The following is a 24,217-nucleotide window of genomic DNA, read 5'->3' as shown; positions in this document are numbered from 1 at the left end:
GCCTGTCTATCAATAAACAAACGTTACGTAGTAAAAAAAGAATCCACCCAAACTAATGGTGAAAACTGATCATCGCTAGCTCATTCCCACAGAACACTGCAGAGGGAAGCGGTACCACCCAGTCAAACATCAGACTACATTGAGCGTACAAAACATTATGGATACCTGCTCATTCCATGACATAGACTGACCAGGTGAAGCTATGATCCCTTATTGATGTCACTTGTTAAATCCAAGGATACCTGCTCTTTCCATGACATAGACTGACCAGGTGAAGCTATGATCCCTTATTGATGTCACTTGTTAAATCCACTTCAATCAATGTAGATGAAGGGGAGGAGACAGGTTGAAGGATTTTTAAGCCTTGAGGAGACAATTGAGACATTGATTGTGTATGTGTGCCATTCAGAAGGTGAATGGGCAAGACAAAATATTTAAGTGCCTTTGAATGGGGTATGCTAGTAGGTGCCAGGCGCACCGGTTTGGTCAAGAACTGCAACGCTGCTGGGTTTTTCACTCTGATGAACTGTCACGAGTCCTTGAAGAAGAACTAGTTAGTCCATCAGTCCAATAGATGTCGCTGTTGGCTTTCCAACGAGACGGGAAGGAAGGTGTGATGTTTAGATCAGAGATTCGTCTCCCAGTGGAGGCTCCTCAGAGCAGGAAGGGGAGGACCATCCTCAGTGAATTTCATAAAAATAGTGAAACATTAAAAAACGTTATCCTTTTTAGATAAAACTATACTAAATGTATTCACGTCACCAAATAATTGATTAAAACACACTGTTTTGCAATGAAGGTCTACAGTAGCCTCAGGAGCACTCTGTAGGGTAGCACCATGTTGTAGCCGGAGGACAGCTAGCTTCTGTCCTCCTTTGGGTACATTGACTTCAATACAAAACCTAGGAGGCTCATGGTTCTCACCCCCTTCCATAGACCTACACAGTAATTATGACAACTGCAACCGATCAGAGCTCTTGCAGCATGAAGTGACATGTCCACCCAATCAAAGGATTAGAGAATGAATCTAGTACTGAAAGCATAAACCACAGCTAGCTAGCACTGCAGTGCATAAAATGTGGTGAGTAGTTGACTCAAAGAGAGAGAAAGACAATAGTTGAACAGTTCTGAACAAATTAATTTATTCCAAAATTAAGGAGAAGCAAGAGAGAGAGAGCTAGCAATATTTCCTTTTTTTTTTAACCCTTTCACTTACTTAGCTAGCAAATGCAGCTAGCTAGTTTAGCCTACTCAAACGCCCGGCTCAAACAGAGATGGATGCTATGTTAGCTAGCTGGCTATGGCTATCCAACACTGGAACTCTTTCAAGTAAAAGGTAGCTTTTGGTTTAATTAATTTATTGCCACCGGGGCCCCCGGTGTAACTGCTAAACTGCTTTCTGCTGACTGTACACTGTACTGCATGATTGTAGCGGCTTTACTAACGCATTAGTTCTAGTAGCTATGTTGACTATGACGTTAATACGGTGACAACGATGTAGGCTGTGCGTAGCGGTTAGCGGTCATGCTATGAAGGTTTGGCTTGGAACGTTTTTGCGCCTGGTCAGCTGATGTGTTGTCCACTGAAGTCCACAAGCGAAGGGAAAAGGTGAGAGGAGGAGAGTGCATAGATAGATGCGCGCAAAGTGATCATGCTGTTTGTATGTGGCTGCTATGAAAGTGAACTGTGTTTGCGTGTGATCAGGGGTGTATTCATTTAGCCGATTCTGTTGAAAAACTTTTCTTAAACGGAAGCAAACAGGGATAAACATACCTGAATTTGTCCAATAGAAACTCTCATTTGCAACTGTTGAACTAATGATTACACCCTAGATCAGCTAGATGCAGGCAAGAGTGTGCAAGGCGGTATTGAATGTGCAGGGGCGGTGTGTTCAATAGGGCGATATGGGCGACGCACTGCCAAACGGGAAAAGGAAGGGATTTTTTTTCTAATCAATTATATCACGGCAACAGTAGTTATCAGTGTTGTAATCTAGACGTCTGATCTGCCACAGTGCCACTAAATGTCCAATCAGGCTAAAGTCGTGCTTCAAATGGCCTCCCCCCCCCTTTTGGGGCGATTTCAGTCAGGTTGAAAATCGCCCAGAAGTCTGTCATAGACTCCCATGTAAAATCTATTTTTTTCAAATATCAGAGCTTTCAATACAATCTCTATGGGTTTCTGAGGGCTTGCACTTACGCGCTTTCGTCATACGTAACGTAACCATGAACGTAACTAAGAAAAGAGCGGGTAGCCTCATCAATCAATTCACTACTACTGTAAAAATGGCTAGGCTTCAGTGCAACTCGATTGTGTCTTTGAAAGAAGTTCCTTTTTGTCGGCGAACAAATGAAGATAAATTGGCAACGAAACAATTAGGACCTCCCAGACCAAATTTAATAATTCAACAGGTTTCTACTAAAGGGGGGAAGTCCTACACCCGAGGATTTTCCAAAAATTGGTACGAACGAAAAACCTGGCTAGCAGGCTGCGATGTAGCTAATGCAGTCTTCTGCTACCCCCTGCTTACTCTTTCACCCTGAAGGCGGCACGGCAGACAGCACCGCTTGGACAGCGACTGGTGTGTAACGGACATGCACCATCTTTCAGGAAAGATTAAGAAACATGAGCTGTCAAAGACCCACATGGATAGCTGTTTGAGATTGTCTGCTTTGGGGAGAGTGAACATTCCCACTCAACTGGATGAGGGATACAGGCTAGCTGTCCGCCGCCACAACGATGAGGTTAGTGTTGATAATCACAAGTTTACTGGAGAACTGAAACTGACAAGGCTGACAAGATAGGACCCTTTTGTCCATTGTTATTGGATAGGAACAGAACTTATAACCAGCTCCTGACCTAAATAGATCTTAGCACAACATTTTACTCAACATATCATATTCCATATTCACTATAACAAATATATTTACTACGACATTAGCAAGAACCGCCACATCCTCATCCGGCTAATCCAGTGTGTGAAGTTTTGCGGAGTGTTTGAGTTAGCTTTGCGAGGCAAAGATGAAACTGAGGGCTCCACCAACCCTGGTAAGCCAACACTTTTGAGATCAGTCAATAAATGCTTCTGGTATTGACTTATATGCTGCCCCTGTCTTCATGTTGTTGCTGGACATATCTTTTTTAAAATGTGTGTAGGTCACCTAAATCATCAGAAAAATTGCCCCCCCTGAGAATTTTTTCAGGAGCCGCCACTGTGAATGTGTCACTATCTGTCATCTTGATTACTCAAAATTATTTCATTCATAGGCTAGGTTGTAGCAACCTCATGATGGGTACAGGGAAAAATGTAGTTGTGTAGTAGCCTACACTTATCGATGTTACATTGAGATGGGTGAATGGAATATCACATTTACATTTTAGTCATTTAGCAGACGCTCTTATCCAGAGCGACTTACAGCTAGTGAGTGCATACATTTTCATACTGGCCCCCCGTGGGAAACGAACTCACAACCCATGGCGTTACAAGCGCCATACTCTACCAACTGAGCTACAGGGGGTCCTGAATGAAGTGTCTAAGCAGCGAGTTAAAGACCAATGAAATCAGATTTCCTCCCGCTCTCAAAGGTTCCGTCATCATCCCATTCATTTGCGGAAGATGACTGATTAAATATTGTATTCATTAAATGTTTTTTGTTGTGTTAAAAATACTAATATTAAAATGCCTATCACATGACATTAACTATACGCAATAAAAGAAAGGCACTTCTAATAGCGTATTCCACACCATATCCTGCTGAATTTGCAAGATAACATTTCTGCCGAAATCAAAATGAAAGAAAAGTTAATGTGGTAGTCATCCAATATGCTGTAATAGAAATGATCATCCTTCCGTCTTAAACGGCACCGACCGCCACTGTCGTCTCCTGTGTACACACCTAATCCTCCAAACACGGCGAGTTGAGTTGATGCCAAAGAGCTCCATTTTGGTCTCATCTGACCACAACACTTTCACCCAGTTCTCCTCTGAATCATTCAGATGTTCATTGGCAAACTTCAGACAGGCATGTATATGTGCTTTCTTGAGCAGGGGGACCTTGCGGGCGCTGCAGGATTTCAGTCCTTCACGGCGTAGTGTGTTACCAATTGTTTTCTTGGTGACTATGGTCCCAGCTGCCTTGAGATCATTGACAAGATCCTCCCGTGTAGTTCTGGGCTGATTCTTCACAGTTCTCATGATCATTGCAACTCAACGAGGTGAGATCTTGCATGGAACCCCAGGCCGAGGGAGATTGACAGTTCTTTTGTGTTTCTTCCATTTGCGAATAATCGCGCCAACTGTTGTCACCTTCTCACCAAGCTGCTTGGCGATGGTCTTGTAGCCCATTCCAGCCTTGTGTAGGTCTACATTCTTGTCCCTGACATCCTTGGAGAGCTCTTTGGTCTTGGCCATGGTGGAGAGTTTGGAATCTGATTGATTGATTGCTTCTGTGGACAGGTGTCTTTTATACAGGTAACAAACTGATATTAGGAGCACTCCCTTTAAGAGTGTGCTCCTAATCTCAGCTCGTTACCTGTATAAAAGAAACCTGGGAGCCAGAAATCTTTCTGATTGAGAGGGGGTCAAATACTTTCCTTTAATGATCAGTGTGCACCTTGTCAGTTTTGGTGTGTTTTGTTAGCTTCTACTGTAAAGATACTGAGATGACCTTGTATTTGCCAGTAAGGTTGAATATCCTTGGAGGCTTCTTAAATTGAAACAATGTAGTCTGATGGTTGACTGGGTGGTACTGCTTCCCTCTGCAGTTTTCTGTGGCAATGAGTTAGTAGACACAACATGTGTCAGATAGAGATGATCAGATTTCATCATTAGTTTGGGTGGATTATATATTTTTTACTACTAAACAATTTTTTTGTTTAATGATATACATACTTTGAAACGACTACAAGTGTTTATTAAATTGTCTTCTAAAACTAGATTTATTTTCGTCATTGATGATAAATGTATTTGGATAACTGCATTGAACTTAATTGATCTGCTAATGAAAAATAAATATTCTACATGAATTTGCGTTATCTATACAGAAAATACAATGTTTTTGTTTAATTCATGGCATTCAAACTAATTTAAATATCTATGTATCTACTCAATACATGTCACTAAACCTCTACAAGCCAATTAGCTAGCCCCCAGTATTTTCTACAATGCATACAAATATATGTTTTGCAGTATAAAGGACGTTTTCATATTTAAGTTAAATAAAAACGAAAAATGTATTTCATTTTTTTATCATTTTAAAGTGTTTTATATTGTGTCAATGTCCATGGACAGCATTACTACAACAATTCAAGTATGACCCACTTACTATTGGGGAATGGAACCAGAGAGGAGGCTTGTCACCCTTTCCACGCTTCATTGTTAGAGTGAAAGAGCTGTGAACTCACCTGTAATTTTATTTTATTTTTCAAGCAAAGTATAAGGAAGTTATACTCCAGTCTAGTAGGTGGCGGTAATGCAACATTTATTGGATGCCAACCGCCGTTAAACCTAATCGAAGAACTCACCTGTAATGTGCCACGTCTACCACAACCTTTCCAATTCTGTTAGAAAGCAGCACAGCATTTTAGGACGCCATTGTTCAAAATGTGTTCATGCATACAGTTCAATGGGAAGGGGGACCAGGAAATTGATCTCAGACAATCCAGAGTTGACAGATTAACAGTGAGGACAAACCCAGCCTGCCTCTCTCCTTCCACACTGGGTCCTGATTGTGACAGTGGAGCCCAGTTTGCACCGCAGTATGCAAAGATGTCATCCGTGAAGCTGGAAGACTGCAGTCAAACGCTGGAGCTGAATGTTAACATTAAAGATGAAGACGAGGAGGAGAAGATTGTGAAATCTGTTAATCATGGTAAGAGCAGGTTCTATCTATCTATACATTAGCTTCATAAATTAGACCTCCATGATTTATGATCCAGTGTATCGCTAGGTTGAATTCTGGTTCTATCGTATATGGCGTCTTGTGGGCGAGCGGTTTGCTGTTGTCAACGTTGTGAACAGAGTGGTGGTGTTATGTAATGGAAAGGCATAAGCTACGGTCAACGAACACAATTGCATTTTATCGAAGGCAATTTTAATGCACAAAAATACCGTAACGAGATCCTGAGCAGTGGCGGCTCCTGAAAAAATTCTCAGGAGGGGCAATTTTTCTGATGATTTAGGTGACCTACACACATTTAAAAAAAGATATGTCCAGCAACAACATGAAGACAGGGGCAGCATATAAGTCAATACCAGAAGCATTTATTGACTGATCTCAAAAGTGTTGGCTTACCAGGGTTGGTGGAGCCCTCAGTTTCATCTTTGCCTCGCAAAGCTAACTCAAACACTCCGCAAAACTTCACACACTGGATTAGCCGGCTGAGGATGTGGCGGTTCTTGCTAATGTCGTAGTAAATATATTTGTTATAGTGAATATGGAATATGATATGTTGAGTAAAATGTTGTGCTAAGATCTATTTAGGTCAGGAGCTGGTTATAAGTTATGTTCCTATCCAATAACAATGGACAAAAGGGTCCTATCTTGTCAGCCTTGTCAGCAGATGGCCAAGGACAACACCCACGCCATAGGCCTCTCAGTTCTTCCAACTCACGAGTTCTTGCTCTGAGGACACACACACACACAAACACACACACACACACATCATCACTGTTAAACACACACACACACACACATCATCACTGTTAAACACACACACACACACACACACACACAAAAATCCCCTCTCTTAGGCTGAACATTTGAAGACAGAGAACCCGACTCAGAGCCAATGCAACAGTGACAGTAGCCTGGAGGGGACCTCGCCCAACTCATCAGGACCAATCAGAAGATCAGAACTACTAGATTGAACCTACTTCATTTATTGCATAAAATGTCTGCACACAATGTTTCGGGGCTCTCTTCAGATAATAATAATAATAATAATAATAATAATAATATGCCATTTAGCAGACGCTTTTATCCAAAGCGACTTACAGTCATGCGTGCATACATTTTTGTGTATGGGTGGTCCCGGGGATCGAACCCACTACCTTGGCGTTACAAGCACCATGCTCTACCAGCTGAGCTACAGAAAGTGGATACTCATGGATGCGCATTGCAATTGTAAAATGTCAACACAATTGGAGACACCACGTCATTTTTGGAGACATGTTATTGACAGTAAACTATTGTAGATGCGACTGCTAACTAAATAAAACATTTTAGCTGGCTAGCTAATCATCTTAGCTAAATGTGGGGCAAACAATTCAGTTATTTACCGTTAATTTGAGGGATTGGGGTGAAAGAAATCGAGTTACATAGTGATACTTTACGATATACTGTATTGACAATATCGCAATATTTTAGCGCTAGTTGGCTGTACCTGCACCAAAACACCATTATTGTTCCTTCATAGCTTGTTCTCAATCTTTTCACATTGGGAGCCAATTTGTTTTCAGCACTTTTATTTCCATGACTGATCAAAACTCGTTCTCATGGCTTTCTGATCCCTCTGCAACAGACATATGGTGCGCAATAAAATCACAGTATCGAATCGCAATACGTATAGAATCATGAGACTCGCAATGCTGATGCATATATCTTATCGTGAGGTTCATGGCAATTCCCAGCCCAAGTTCATTTGCCACAACAAATCTCTTCGCTAGCAAACGCAATGTGTCTCCAGCAATGTTTACTTTTTTGACGTTCTATGGTATCTCCACTTTCCAAGCATATATGACCACATGTAATATTTTGGTAAGTGATGCAAATAGTGAACTATGTAGGGCCAGGATGTAAAATATATGTAGCTGCAGCAATTTCTCTTATCTGATATGGTAAGTAATGGGGCTTGATTTATAACTCCCTAAGAGTTTGACGAACGGGTCCGTGAACGCGATTGCAGATATCTTTACCTCTGAATAAACTGCCTTATATTATACAATTATCCACCTTGTCCAAAAGTCTCTACTTTTTCTCCGTTCTCCAGTAAACTTGTTTTATCAACAATAGTAAGGTTCAATGACACAGAAAGCAGTTCAATGTCGGGGTACAGAGTCGCTCTCTTACCAGGATCGCGGTCCGCTCTGACCAGGGTGAAGGTGGCCGGCTCCACCTCTCTGCCAGCAGCGTTTTCATTATTTAGTCCGTTCGTAGCGGGTATGTACACGATCAACAAGATCAGTCCAAAACCGAAGATCAGTCCAAAGCAGAATGTTTGCAGAATGTTTGTAAACTAAGTCTACAAATTAAAAACATAAAATAACGCCACACTGCAGGTCGCAACATAGACGCTGATAGCCGCCATTGTCTTAGTTACGTTCAACGTTACGTCACGTATGACGAAAGCGCGTAAGTGCATGCACACAGACACCCATAGAGAATGTATTGAAAGCTTTGAAATGTGAAAAAAATAGATTTTACATGACAGGCTATGAGAGACTTCTGGGCGATTTTCAACCTGACTGAAATCGCCCAAAAAACGGGCGGGGCCATTTGAAGCACGACTTTAGCCTGATTTGACATTTAGTGGCTGGCAGATCAGACGTGAACACTGATAACTGCTGTTGCCTTGATATAATTTTTTATAAATAAAAAAAAATAAAAAAAAATTTATATATATTTTTTTTATATAATTGATTAGAAAAAAAATCCCTTCCTTTTCCCGTTTGGCAGTGCGTCGCCCATATCGCCCTATTGAACAAGCCGTCCCTGATCCTGAGGCACATGTTTTAAAGGTATATGGGACCAAGAGATGCATATCTGTATACCTAGTCATGTGAAATCCATAGATTAGGGCCTAATGAATTTATTTAAATTGACAGATTTTCCTCGTATGAACTGTAACTCTGTAAAATCATTGAAAATGTTGCATGTTGCGCAGCAACGCTCCTCATCCAACCTGACAGAGCTTGAGAGGATCTGCAGAGAAGAATGGGAGAAACTCCCCAAATACAGGTGTGCCAAGCTTGTAGCGTCATACCCAAGAAGACTTGAGGCTGTAATCTCTGCCAAAGGTGCCTCAACAAAGTACTGAGTAAAGGGTTTGAATACTTATGTAAATGTCATATTTCCGTTTATTTTTTGGGGGGTAAAAATGTCTAAAACTGTTTTTGCTTTGTCTTTATGGGGTATTGTGTGTAGATTGAGGGAAATAAACAATTTAATCAATTTTAGAATAAGGCTGTAACGTAACAAAATGTGGAAAAAGTCAAGGGGTCTGAATAATTTCCGAAAGCATTGTACACCCCTGATCGTGCACCCCTGATCGTGCACCCCCTCAGTACACAGTTCACTTTCATAGCAGCCATGTTGAATTCCTTCTCGCATCTATGCGCTCTCCTCCTCTCACCTCTTCCCTTTGCTTGTGGACTTCAATGCACAACACATCAGCTGTATGTAACCAGGCGAAAAAACCTTTCCAAGCCAAACCACTACACACAGTCTACATCGTTGTCACCAAATTAGCTAAATTAACATCATAGTCCGCATAGCTAATAGAACTAATATGTTTGTAAACCCGCTACAATCATGCAGTAACATTAGTCAGTAAGAGTTAAAGTACACCGGCGGGCCCCGGTGGCAATAAATTAATACAACCAAAAGCTACCTTTACTTGAAAGAGTTCCAGTGTTGGATAGCCATAGCCAGCTAGCTAACATAGCATCCCTCTGTTTGAGCAGGGTGTTTCAGTAGGCTAAACTAGCTAGGTAAGTAAGTGAAACTGAAAGTGAAGAAAAATGAAAATCTCTCTCTCCATTTCTCTCTTGCTTCTCCTTCATTGTGGAAGAAATTAATTTTGTTCAACTACTGTCTTTCGCTCTCTTTGAGTCAACTTCTTACCACATTTTATGCACTGCAGTGCTAGGTAGCTAGCTGTAGCTTATGCTTTCAGCACTAGATTAATTCTCTGATGCTTTGATTGGGTGGACAACATGTCTGTTCATGCTGCAAGAGCTCTGATAGGTTGGAGGATGTCCTCCTAAAGTTGTCATAATTACTATGTAAGTCTATGGAAGGGGGTGAGAACCATGAGCCTCCTAGGTTTTGTATTGAAGTCAATGTACCCAGAGGAGGACGGACGCTAGCTGTCCTCCGGCTGCACCCTGGTGCTACCCTACAGAGTGCTGTTGAGGCTACTGTAGACCTTCTTTGTGTGTTTTAATCAATTATTTGGTGACGTGATTATATTTAGTATAGTTTTATCTAAAAAGGATAACCTTTTAAATGTTTTACAACTTGTAGTTTTATGAAATTCACTGAGGAGGATGGTCCTCCCCTTCCTCCTTTGAGGAGCCTCCACTAGTCTACATGCTCTCTTGAGAACCTTGATCATCTCGCAATGGAGTCAGAAGACAAGTGATGAGCGCTCTGAGGTTGAGCATGTCCAGGATTAAGTCGGCCTACCTGTGGCAACTTCCAACATTTGCCCTGAGAATCCTACCAGAGATGATTTTGGACCGGTAGGAGTGAGATGTTTGGAAAGCGTGGATTCCTGCTTTTTGTCCCACCCATACATTGTGTCAAGGACAAACTGGGAATAGTTACATCTGTGAAACATTAGAGAAGTGGAATTGTTTAGATTTTTTTGTGTATCCACCTCCCAGAGGAAGCGGGCGCTTCGAGTCACGCGGCTTGGGTCTCAACCTGTGGTGTACTTTGCGCTCCGGAGTACGGCCCCGCTCAAAGGAGTGATCAGTGGGGTAGAGGTGGATCAAATGAAAAGGAATATTCCTAGTGTTTGTGACACCCGCTGTTTGGTGAGACCCGGTGGCAATGGCGAGACTAAGAATACCCTGTCTGTCTTGTTGAGCTTTGACTCTACCTTTCTACCTGATAAGGTCATGTCAGGTTATATTTGGTATTCTGTGAGGGCCTATGTTCCGAATCCGCTACGGTGCTTTAGTTGCCAAGGATTCAGACACGTTGCAGCAGTGTGTAGAAGGGAGATCCTACCATGTGAGTTGGGATAGAGAAAGCGCTGTGTGTCAACTGTGGGGGTTTCCATGCAGCTGGGGACCCGACGTGCCCTGTGAGAGAGACGGGTTGAGATTGCCAGAGTTCGAGTGGGGCAGAACGTTTCCTATGCTGAGGCAGTAAAGAGAGTAGAGGGTAGCCCAAGGGTGAGAGAGCCTCCCAGTGAGTAGGCCTGAAGAGAGAACGATCCAGAGAGGATGAGTTTTAGTAAGGTTGGATTTCTTGCGTTTTGTAGCCATGGTAATGAACTGCAATGCACTGATGGAGGGGAAATCACAGAAGGTACATGTGGTAGTTGCAGCAGCAGAGAAATATTTGGGTGTGAGATTTTAGTACAGAAGATGTACAGAACAGCGCTGGAGAAGATGGCTGCCGTTTTACAGCCCTCTAACCAATTGTACTATTATGTGTGTTTTTCCGCGTTATTTGTAATTTATTTTGTACATAATGTTTCTGCCATCGTCTCTTATAACCAAAAAGAGCTTCTGGATATCAGGACAGCGATTACTCACCTTGTATTGGACGAAGATTTTTTTCTTCAACGAGGCGGCCGCGAAGGATATCATATAGACACCCGACAGGGCCCAAATCCCCGTCATTCGCATAAGGAAGAGACGGAGATATAGTGGACGTAGGTCGGGGTGCCTTGTAAGGATCCGACGGCGAGCGAGTAAACTGCCTCTTCCATCAATCCTATTAGCCAATCTTCAATCATTGGAGAACAAATTGGATGACCTAAGATTACGGTTATCCTACCAACGGGACATAAAAAACTGTAATTTATGTTTCACCGAGTCGTGGCTGAACGACGACATGGATAACATACAGCTAGCGGGCTACACGCTACATCGGCAGGATAGAACGGCTGACTCCGGTAAGACAAGGGGTGGCGGTCTGTGTATATTTGTAAACAACAGCTGGTGCACAAAATCAAATACTAAGGAAGTCTCAAGGTTTTGCTCGCCTGAGGTAGAGTATCTTATGATAAGCTGTAGACCACACTATTTACCAAGAGAGTTTTCATCTATATTTTTCATAGCTGTCTATTTACCACCACAAACCAATGCTGGCATTAAGATTGCACTGAATGAGTTGTATAAGGCCATAAATCAACAGGAAAACGCTCATCCAGATGCAGCGCTCCTAGTTGCCGGGGACTTTAATGCAGGGAAACTTAAATCCGTTCTACCTAATTTCTACCAGCATGTTAAATGTGCAACCAGAGGAAAAGCAGGAAGCACCAGTGACTCGGTTAATAAAAAAGTGGTCAGATGACGCAGATGCTAAGCTACAGGACTGTTTTGCTAGCACAGACTGGAACACGTTCCGGGATTCTTCAGACAGCATTGAGGAGTACACCACATCAGTCACTGGCTTCATCAATAAGTGCATCAATGATGTCGTCCCCACAGTGACCGTAAGTACATACCCCAACCAGAAGCCATGGATTACAGGAAACATCCGCACTGAGCTAAAGGGTAGAGCTGCCGCTTTCAAGGAGCGGGACTCTAACCCGGACGCTTATAAGAAATCCCGCTATGCCCTCCGACGAACCATCAAACAGGCAAAGAGTCAATACAGGACTAAGATTGAATCGTACTACACTCGGCTCTGACGCTCGTCGGATGTGGCAGGGCTTGAAAACTGTTACAGACTACAAAGGGAAGCACAGCCGCGAGCTGCCCAGTGACACAAGCCTACCAGACGAGCTAAACCACTTCTATGCTCGCTTCGAGGCAAGCAACACTGAAGCATGCATGAGAGCACCAGCTGTTCCGGATGACTATGTGATCACGCTCTCCGTAGCCGATGTGAGTAAGACTTTTAAGCAGGTCAACATTCACAAGGTCGCAGGGCCAGACGGATTACCAGGACGTGTACTCCGAGCATGTGCTGACCAACTGGCAAGTGTCTTCACTGACATTTTCAACATGTCCCTGACTGAGTCTGTAATACCAACATGTTTCAAGCAGACCACCATAGTCCCTGTGCCCAAGAACACTAAGGTAACCTGCCTAAATGACTACCGACCCGTAGCACTGACGTCTGTAGCCATGAAGTGCTTTGAAAGGCTGGTCATGGCTCACATCAACAGCATTATCCCAGAAACCCTAGACCCACTCCAATTTGCATACCGCCCCAACAGATCCACAGATGATGCAATCTCTATTGCACTCCACACTGCCCTTTCCCACCTGGACAAGAGGAACACCTACGTGAGAATGCTATTCCTTGACTACAGCTCAGCATTCAACAGCAGTGCCCTCTAAGCTCATCACTAAGCTAAGGATCCTGGGACTAAACACCTCCCTCTGCAACTGGATCCTGGACTTCCTGACGGGCCGCCCCCAGGTGGTAAGGGTAGGTAACAACACATCTGCCAAACTGATCCTCAACACGGGGGCCCCTCAGGGGTGCGTGCTCAGTCCCCTCCTGTACTCCCTGTTCACCCATGACTGCATGGCCAGGCACGACTCCAACACCATCATTAAGTTTGCCGACGACACAACAGTGGTAGGCCTGATCACTGACAATGATGAGACAGCCTATAGGGAGGAGGTCAGAGACCTGGCCGTGTGGTACCAGGACAACAACCTCTCCCTCAACGTGACCAAGACAAAGGAGATGATTGTGGACTACAGGAAAAAAAAGAGGACTGAGCACGCCCCCATTCTCATCGACGGGGCTGTAGTGGAACAGGTTGAGAGCTTCAAGTTCCTTGGTGTGCACATCACCAACGAACTATCATGGTCCAAACACACCAAGACAGTCGTGAAGAGGGCACGACAAAGCCTATTCCCCCTCAGGAGACTGAAAAGATTTGGCATGGGTCCTCAGATCCTCAAAAAATTCTACAGCTGCACTATCGAGAGCAACCTGACTGGTTGCATCACCGCCTGGTATGGCAACTGCTTGGCCTCCGACCGCAAGGCACTACAGAGGGTAGTGCGTACGGCCCAGTACATCACTGGGGCCAAGCTTCCTGCCATCCAGGACCTCTATACCAGGCGGTGTCAGAGGAAGGCCCTCAAAATTGTCAAAGACTCCAGCAACCGTAGTCATAGACTGTTCTCTCTGCTACCGCACGGCAAGCGGTACCGGAGTGCCAAGTCTAGGTCCAAAAGACTTCTCAACAGCTTCTACCCCCAAGCCATAAGACTCCTGAACAGCTAACCATGGCTACCCTGACTATTTGCACTGCCCCCCCACCCCATCCTTTTACGCTGCTGCTACTCTGTTAATTATTTATGCATAGTCACTTTAACTCTACCCACATGTACATATTACTACAACTACAGTGGGGGAAAAAAGTATTTAGTCAGCCACCAATTGTGCAAGTTCTCCCACTTAAAAAGATGAGAGAGGCCTGTAATTTTCATCATAGGTACACGTCAACTATGACAGACAAGTTGAGGAAAAAAAATCCAGAAAATCACATTGTAGGATTTTTTATGAATTGATTTGCAAATTATGGTGGAAAATAAGTATTTGGTCACCTACAAACAAGCAAGATTTCTGGCTCTCACAGACCTGTAACTTCTTCTTTAAGAGGCTCCTCTGTCCTCCACTCGTTACCTGTATTAATGGCACCTGTTTGAACTTGTTATCAGTATAAAAGACACCTGTCCACAACCTCACAGTCACACTCCAAACTCCACTATGGCCAAGACCAAAGAGCTGTCAAAGGACACCAGAAACAAAATTGTAGACCTGCACCAGGCTGGGAAGACTGAATCTGCAATAGGTAAGCAGCTTGTTTTGAAGAAATCAACTGTGGGAGCAATTATTAGGAAATGGAAGACATACAAGACCACTGATAATCTCCCTCGATCTGGGGCTCCACGCAAGATCTCACCCCGTGGGGTCAAAATGATCACAAGAACGGTGAGCAAAAATCCCAGAACCATGACCTGCAGAGAGCTGGGACCAAAGTAACAAAGCCTACCATCAGTAACACACTACGCCGCCAGGGACTCAAATCCTGCAGTGCCAGATGTGTCCCCCTGCTTAAGCCAGTACATGTCCAGGCCCGTCTGATGTTTGCTAGAGTGCATTTGGATGATCCAGAAGAGGATTGGGAGAATGTCATATGGTCAGATGAAACCAAAATATAACTTTTGGGTAAAAACTCAACTCGTCGTGTTTGGAGGACAAAGAATGCTGAGTTTCATCCAAAGAACACCATACCTACTGTGAAGCATGGGGGTGGAAACATCATGCTTTGGGGCTGTTTTTCTGCAAAGGGACCAGGACGACTGATCCGTGTAAAGGAAATAATGAATGGGGCCATGTATCATGAGATTTTGAGTGACATCAGCAAGGGCATTGAAGATGAAACGTGGCTGGGTCTTTCAGCATGACAATGATCCCAAACACACCGCCCGGGCAACGAAGGAGTGGCTTCGTAAGAAGCATTTCAAGGTCCTGGAGTGGCCTAGCCAGTCTCCAGATCTCAACCCCATAGAAAATCTTTGGAGGGAGTTGAAAGTCCGTGTTGCCCAGCGACAGCCCCAAAACATCACTGCTCTAGAGGAGATCTGCATGGAGGAATGGGCCAAAATACCAGCAACAGTGTGTGAAAACCTTGTGAAGACTTACAGAAAACGTTTGACCTGTGTCATTGCCAACAAAGGGTATATAACAAAGTATTGAGAAACTTTTGTTATTGACCAAATACAAAGTATTGAGAAACTCACACGAAGAAGAAGATGAAGATGTCGCTTTTGCACTAATGTAGCACAGATATTTTGCCAGATGTATAAATGTGACGCATCCGGTTGGCGTTTCCACCCACTACCAAATACGGTGGTGAGAATAGCCCAACAGGCTCTGTTGAAGACTTAAGACAGGATCCTGACGCTATCTCCATCCTTGCTGGTAATGACCTAGACTAAGAGGCTTATGTCATACCATGCTAGGTAACAAATCCGTTAAGGTATTATAACGTTTGTTAAAGGTTTTATGTGTTATTTTTGTGAGTGGAAAACATGATTTAAAAACGATTTTATAAGTCGATAGCTAGAGACTGGGTTTGTCTGAGTCAATGAACATCATTTATTTATGGTAATTTCATTAAATATTTTATTTATTTTAGATTTCTAAGCTCGTTTGACATGTTATTGGTTTTATGTAAAATTCACGAGCTGGTAAAATGGCCGCCGACACTGTCTGCGTCAACGGATTTCAGTGCGCGCAGGGCAGATGCATCAGAGAGACAATTTCATGGTTGCACTACTGTTTTGAAGCTGAATGTAATGTATCTTTTATTTTATTTTACACATGTGTAATAATATTCCGACACATTCAGTTTCTATCTATATCGATAATTGTTACTATGTTGTGAATGGGAAATACAATTGTTTTTTTTTGTGAGTGAAATAATACAGGGAAGACTAGGTTATTAAAGAAAATTGTTCATAGTGATGCCTAAAACAAACTGTAACCTTGTACTAAATGGTTTGTGATTTATGCATTATGTAAATTTTAGGAAATCTACTATAGGTTAAGTGCACTTACCTTGTGTAATTTAAAGTGTGCACTTTGTCTAATGTGAATGAATGTTTTGTTGTCAATGCATAGCTACCTGATTTATTGAAATTAGATAATTGAATAAGGAAAAAACTAAATGTTTTTAAGAGAATAAAATAAGCGGCAGAACTGTAAAGACAATTTTTGTGTCCGTTTCTCTTTATTACAACAGGCCGACTCCGATTAACTCTGACGCCGGTAACATCAACAGTGAGGACAAACCCAGCCTGCCTCTCTCCTTCCACACTGAGTCCAAACCTACAGTCACTGGGTCCTGATTGTGACAGTGGAGCCCAGTTTGCACTGCAGGATCCAGAGATGGCATCAGTGAAGCTGGAAGACTGCAGTCAAACACTGGAGCTGAATATCAACATTAAAGATGAAGAAGAGGAAGAGAAGATTGGGTATTCTGTTTCTCATGGTAAGAGCAGGTTCTATCTTTGTAAGTTTGTGTTTGTTCCAACTTCCCACTGTGCTTGAAAAGTTGCAGTAGAACTGTTTCAATGAGAAGGTTGTGTTATTTCATGCTACTGAGACTTGCATGGTTTGACACCAGTATTGTCAGCATGTGTTTTATTCGCTGGGCTATCTGGAGTGAGCAGAGAGTAGACTAAAGAAGTGAAGTAGACAAACTGCCAGTGTTTTAAAGTTCTATGAAATGAGTCTGTGTAGTTACTAACCCTTGTGATAGTGAGTTGGCTCATTATTTTCACTCCTTTTGCGCATTTTGAGCTTTTTACTCTTACCCACTTTTAGAATGGTTTTATTCCCCTTTTGTATTGCACAGCCTACTGATATGAATTCATACAGTGCATTCGGAAAGTGTTCAGACCCCTTGACTTTTACCACATTTTGTTACGTTACAGCCTTATTCTAAAATTGATTAAATTGTTTTTTCCCCCCTCTAATCTACATACAATACCCCATAATGACAAAGTAAAAACAGGTTTGTATACATTTTAGCAAATGTATGTCAAATAAAAAAACGGACATTACATTTACATAAGTATTCAGACACTTTACTCAGTACTTTGTTGAAGCACCATTGCAGCGATTACAGCCTTCAATCTTCTTGGGTATGACGCTACAAGCTTGGCACACCTGTATTTGTGGAGTTTCTCCCATTCTTCTCTGCAGATCCTCTTGAGCTCTGTCAGGTTGGATGGGGAGTATCGCTGCACAGCTATTTTCTGGTCTCTCCAGAGAATTTAGATCAGGTTCAAGTCCGGGCTCTGGCTGGGCCACTCAAGGACATTCAGAGACTTGTCATGAAGCCACTCCTGCGTTGTCTTGGCTGTGTGCTTAGGGTCGTTGTCCTGTTGGAAGTTGAACCTTAGCCCCAGTCTGAGGTCCTCAGCGCTCTGGAGCAGGTTTTTATCAAGGATCTCTCTCTACTTTGCTCCGTTCATCTTTCCCTCGATCCTGACTAGTCTCCCAGTCCCTGCCGCTGAAAAACATTCCCACAGCATGATGCTGCCACCACCATGCTTCACCGTAGGGATGGTGCCAGGTTTCCTCCAGACGTGACGCTTGGCATTCAGGCCAAAGAGTTCAATCTTCGTTTCATCAGACTAGAGAATCTTGTATCTCATGGTCTGAGAGTCTTTAGGAGCCTTTTGGCAAACGCCATGTGGGCTGTCATGTGCCTTTTTACTGAGGAGTGGCTTCTGTCTGGCCAATCTACCATTGGTGGTGGAGTGCTGCAGAGATGGTTGTCCTTCTGGAAGGTTCTCCCATCTCCACAGGGGAACTCTGGAGCTCCGTCAGAGTGACCATCGGGTTCTTGGTCACCTCCCTGACCAAGGCCCTTCTCCTACGATTGCTTAGTTTGGCCGGGCGGCCAGCTCTAGGAAGAGTCTTGGTGGTTCCAAACTACTTCCATTTAAGAATGATGGAGGCCACTGTTCTTGGGGACCTTCAATGCTGCAGATATTTTTTGGTACCCTTCCCCAGATCTGTGCCTCGACACAATCTTGTCTCTGAGCTCTACTGACAATTCCTTCGACCTCATGGCTTGGTTTTTGCTCTGACATGCACTGTCAACTGTGGGACCTTTTATATAGACAGGTGTATGCCTTTCCAAATCATGTCCAGTCAATTTAATTTACCACAGGTGGACTCCAATCAAGTTGTAGAAACATCTCAAGGATGATCAATGGAAACAGGATGCACCTGAGCTCAATTCCGAGTCTCATAGCAAAGGGTCTGAATACTTATGTAAATAAGTTATTTCTGTTTTTTATTTTTAATACATTTGCAAAGATTTCTAAAAACGTGTTTGCGCTTTGTCATTATGGAGTATTGTGTGTAGATTGATTTTTATTTATTTAATCAATTTTAGAGTAATGCTGTAATGTAACAATGTGGAAAAGATCAAGGGGTCTGAATACTTTTCGAATGCACTGTATGTCACCAGGTACAGGCGGAAGAGGACTGGCCACCCCTCAGAGACTGGTTCCTCTCTAGGTTTCTTCCTAGGTTCCTGCCTTCTAGGGAGTTGTACTTAGCCACTGTGCTTCTACATCTGCTTGCTTTTTGGTGTTTTAGGCTCTATTTCTGTAAGCACTTTGTGACAACTGCTGATGTAAAAAGTGCATCGGAAAAATGTATTTGATTGACATGTAGAATGAGTGTACAAAACATTCAGAACACCTTCCAAATATTGAGTTGAACCCCCCTTTATGCTCTCAGAACAGCCTGAATTCGTCGGGGCATGGAATCTACAAGGTGTGTAAAGCTTTCCACAGGGATGCTGGCCCATGTTGACTCCAATGCTTCCCAGTTGTTTCAAGTTAGCTGGATGTCCTTTGGGTGGTGGACCATTCTTCATACACACAGGAAACTTTTGAGCGTGGAAAAACCCAGCAGCATTGCAGTTCTCTACACAAACCGGTGTGCCTGGCACCTACTACCATACCCCGTTCAAAGACACTTAAATATTTTTTTGCCCATTCACCCTCTGAATGGCATACATACACAATCCATGTCTCCAATTGTATCAAGGCTTAATAATCCTTCATTAATTTGTCTCTTCCCCTTCATCTACACTGATTGAATTGGATTTAACAAGCGACAGCCATAGGGGAACATAGCTTTCACCTGGTCAGTCTATGTCATGGAAAGAGCATGTGTTCCTAATGTTTTGTCCACTCAGTGTATATCACACCAACTGACTGGTTCTTCTGATGTTGTTCACACAGGAGACCATGTTGAGACATTCTCTACATCCAGAGAGCAACAGCAGGAAGATCACAGAGCTAAGAGGTCTCACCACTGCCCACATTGTGGGGAGATTTTCCCAATTCTATCAAAGCTAAAAATACACCTAAAAATACACACAGGAGAGAATCTGTATTCCTGTACTGACTGTGGGAAAAGTTTCACAACATCAAGGACTCTGACAGTTCATCAGAGAGTGCACACTGGCGAGAAGCCTTTCAACTGCTCTGACTGTGGGGAGCGTTTCTCTCAACAGAGCAACTTAAATAAACACCAACGTATACACACAGGAGAGAAGCCTTACTCCTGCTCAGCCTGTGGGAGGAGTTTCTCTCAACAGAGCAACTTCAAAAAACACCAACGTATACACAAAGGAGAGAAGCCTTACTCCTGCTCTGACTGTGGAAAATGCTTCACAACATCAACTGAGCTAACAGTTCATCAGAGAACACACACAGGAGAGAAGCCTTACTGCTGCTCTGACTGTGGGAAGAGTTTCTCCCGGATGGATACCTTAAAAGTACATGAACGTGTACATACAGGAGAGAAGCCTTACTACTGCTCTGACTGTGCAAAGTTATTCGCAACATCATCTGAGCTTAAAGTTCATCAGAGAACACACACAGGAGAGAAGCCTTACTGCTGTTCTGACTGTGGGAAGCGTTTCTCTCAACAGAGCAACTTAAAAACACACCAACGTATACATAAAGGAGAGAAGCCTCATCAGTTGTCTCAGACCAGTTAAGATTAAAGTCACTCCATCACTTCATTCTCACCTCATAAAGGAAGTGGGAACAGTGAATTTGATAACATTAAGAAAGAGTAACACACTATTGTAATCCTATTGTTTCTCACTGTGAGAGAACTGTGCAGAGGAAAGGGAGCGTTATAGAATGTTAGCATCTCTTTACTTTACTGATCAGTGAGCACTTTGTCAGTTTTAGTGTGTTTTATCTTTTACTCTAAAGGTATTGAGAGTACCTTGAATTTGCCCTTAGGGTTGAATATAGAGCATGGCGCTTGCAAAGCCAGGGTTGTGGGTTCGTTTCCCACGGGGGGCCAGTATGAAAATGTATGCACTCACTAACTGTAAGTCGCTCTGGATAAGAGCGTCTGCTAAATGACTGAAATGTAAAAATGTAATATCCTCTGTGAGGCTTCTTACATTGAAACAATGGAGTCTGATGATTGACTGGGTGGTACTGCTTCCCTCTGCAGTTTTCTGTGTGAATGAGTTAGTAGACACAAGTGTAACATGTATCAGATAGAGATGTTGTGATGATCAGTTTTCACCATTAGTTTGGGTGAATTTCTTATTTTTTTACTACTAAGCAACATTTTGTTTAATGATACACATACTTTGAAACGACTACATGTGTTTATTAAATTGTCTTTCAAACTAGATTTATTATTTTCGTCATTGATTAATTTATTTGGTTAACTGCGTTGAACTTAATTGATCTACAAATGAAAAATAAATATTCGACATGAATTTGTGCTGGTCAAACTTTGGGTAATCTATACAGAAAATGCAATGTTTTTGTTTAATTCATGGCATTCAAACTAATTTAAATGTATATGTATCTACTCAATACATGTCACTAAACCTCTACAAGCCAATTAGCTAGCCCCCAGTATGTTCTACAATGCATCCGAATTCCCTTTTTCAAATTTAGTTACTTTACAGCCTTATTCTAAAATTGATTAAATAAAAAAATGTCCTCATCAATCTACACACAATACCCCATAATGACAAATCAAAAACAAGTTTTTAGAAATATGTGCAAATTAAAAATAAGCTTATTTACATAAGTATTCAGCCCCTTTGTTATGAGACTTGAAATTGAGCTCAGGTGCTTCCTGTTTCCATTGATCATACTCGATGTTTTTAGAACTTCATTGGAGTCCACCTGTGGTAAATTCAATTGATTGGACATAATTTGGAAAGGCACACACCTGTCTATATATAAGGTCCCACAGTTGACAGAAGGAATTGTCCGTAGAGCTCAGAGACAGGATTGTGTCGAGGCACAGATCTGGGGAAGGGTACCAAAATATGTCTGCAGCATTGACTGTTCCCAAGAACACAGTAGCCTCCATCATTCCTAAATGGAAGAAGTTTAGAACCACCAAGACTCTTCCTAGACCTGGCCACCCGGCCAAACTGAGCAATCGGGGGAGAAGGGCCTTGGTCAGAGAGGTGACCAAGAACCCGATGGTCACTCTGACAGAGCTGCAGAGTTCCTCTGTGGAGATTGGAGAACCTTCCAGAAGGACAACCATCTCTGCAGCACTCCACCAATCAGGCCTTTATGGTAGAGTGGCCAGATGGAAGCCACTCCTCAGTAAAAGGCACATGACAGCAAAAGGCACATGACTCTCAGACCATGAGAAACAAGATTCTCTGGTCTGATGAAACCAAGATTGAACTCTTTGGCCTGAATGCCAAGCGTCACATCTGGAGGAAACCTGGCACCATCCCTATGGTGAAGTATGTTGGTGGCAGCATCATGCTGTGGGGATGCTTTTCAGCATCAGGGACTGGGAGTCTAGTCAGGATCGAGGGGAAAGGTGAATGGAGCCAAGTACAGAGAGATCCTTGATGAAATCCTGCTCCATAGCGCTCAGAGCATCAGACTGGGGTGGCGGTTCGCCTTCCAACAGGACAACGACCCTAAGCAAACAGCCAAGACAACGCAGGAGTGGCTTCGGGACAAGTCTCAATGTCCTTGAGTGGCCCAGCCAGAGCCTGGATTTGAACCTAATCGAACAACTCTTGAGACCTGAAAATATCTGTGCAGCGATGCGCCCCATCCAACCTGACAGAGCTTGAGAGGATCTGCAGAGAAGAATGGGAGAAACTCCCCAAATACAGGTGTGCCAAGCTTGTGACGTCATACCCAAGAAGACTTGAGGCTGTAATCGCTGCCAAAGGTGCTTCAACTACTGAGTAAAGGGTCTGAATACTTATGTAAATGTAATTTTCAATTTGATCTTGAATGCATTTGCAAAAATGTCTTAGCCTGTTTTTGCTTTGTCATTATGGAGTATTGTGTGTAGATTGAGGGGAAAAAAACTATTTAATCTATTTTAGAATAAGGCTGTAACGTAACAAAGTGGAAAAAGTAAAGGGGTCTGAATACTTTCCGAATGCACTGTATATGTTTTGCAGTTTTAAAGGAATTTTTTTCATATTTCAATATAAGTTAAATAAAACAAATCATTTATTTTGTCAATTTACGATTGTAATGTGTTTTCTATGTTGCCAAAGTCCAGGGACAGCATTACAACCACAATTCAAGTATGACCCAGTTACTATTGGGGAGTAGAACCAGAGAGGAAGCCTGTGTTCCCCTTTCCACGCCCAACTGTTAGAGTAAAAGAGCTGTGAACTCACCTGTGATGGCCCACGTCTACCACAACCTTTCCAATCGTGTTAGTTAGCGCCATAGCTTTTTAAGACAGCCATTGATCAAAATGTGTTCATACATGGGAGGGGGTGTGGCATGCACAAGGGAGGACCAGGAAGTTGATCTCAGACTTCCATTTAGGACTGGGATCCTATCCAGAGTTCCCAGATTGACAGTGAGGACAAACCCAGCCTGCCTCTCTCCACCCACACTGAGTCCAAACCTACAGTCATTGGGTCCTGATTGTGACAGTGGAGCCCACACCCCTACTTCCCGCGGCTATGGTAATGATTATAACGTTTCCTCATAAGCATAGCAGGTATCTATGGTAGTGTTTATGTTTCGTCGTCAACATAGCAGGTATTTACACTGAGTGTACAAAATATTAAGAACACCTTCCTAATATTGAGTTACACCTTTGCCCTCAGAACAGCCTCAATACGGGCGGCAGGTAGCTTAGTGGGTAAGAGCGTTGTGCCAGTAACCGAAAGGTCGCTGGTTCTAATCCCCGAGCCGACTAGGTGAAAAATCTGTCGATGTGCCCTTGAGCAAGGCACTTAACCCTAATTGCTCATGTAAGTCGCTCTGGATAAGAGCGTCTGCTAAATGACCAATTATTATTATTATTATTATTAATTCGTCAGGGCATGGACTCTACAAGGTGTCGAAAGCGTTCCATGGAGATGCTGGCCCATGTTGACTCCAATGCTTCCCACAGTTGTCAAGTTGGCTGGATGTCCTTTGGGTGGTGGACCATTCCTGAAAAACCCAGCAGCGTTGGAGTTCTTGACAGAAACTGGTGCGACTGGCACCTACTACCATACCCTGTTCAAAGGCACTGAAATATTTTGTCTTGCTCAAAGTTACTCTCAACTGCAGCGGCGGCCGCTGATTGGCTGAATACCCGTGTCGTGAGATGGTTCGAGTTGTCAACAAAGTGGCATGACAGAACTATGATGCCAAGTTTTCGAACCAGAGGTGTGGTGAGAACTCGATCCGTTGGAATAATGCGATACGAGATGTATTTGTCAAAGGTCCGCTGTGGGTCTGTATAAACTATGCGATTAAATTGGAGACCGATTT

General features: G+C 43.0%; 1 protein-coding gene across 1 annotated transcript; it reads left to right on the top strand.

The window, feature by feature from the left end:
• The first annotated feature begins 5,598 nt into the window (after nt 1-5,598).
• LOC311109738 (uncharacterized protein) lies at nt 5,599-21,126 on the top strand. The gene is made up of 3 exons (XM_084152710.1): nt 5,599-5,870; nt 16,678-16,926; nt 19,706-21,126. The coding sequence occupies exons 1-3, from the start codon at nt 5,603-5,605 to the stop codon at nt 20,467-20,469; spliced, it is 1,281 nt and encodes a 426-aa protein (XP_084008836.1). The 5' UTR covers nt 5,599-5,602; the 3' UTR covers nt 20,470-21,126.
• Nucleotides 21,127-24,217: the final 3,091 nt, after the last annotated feature.

The sequence above is a fragment of the Coregonus lavaretus genome (genome assembly GCF_964263955.1).
Source record: "Coregonus lavaretus genome assembly, chromosome: 35".
NCBI classification, from domain to species: Eukaryota; Metazoa; Chordata; class Actinopteri; order Salmoniformes; family Salmonidae; genus Coregonus; species Coregonus lavaretus.
This window is presented reverse-complemented; position numbering and strand designations above follow the sequence as displayed.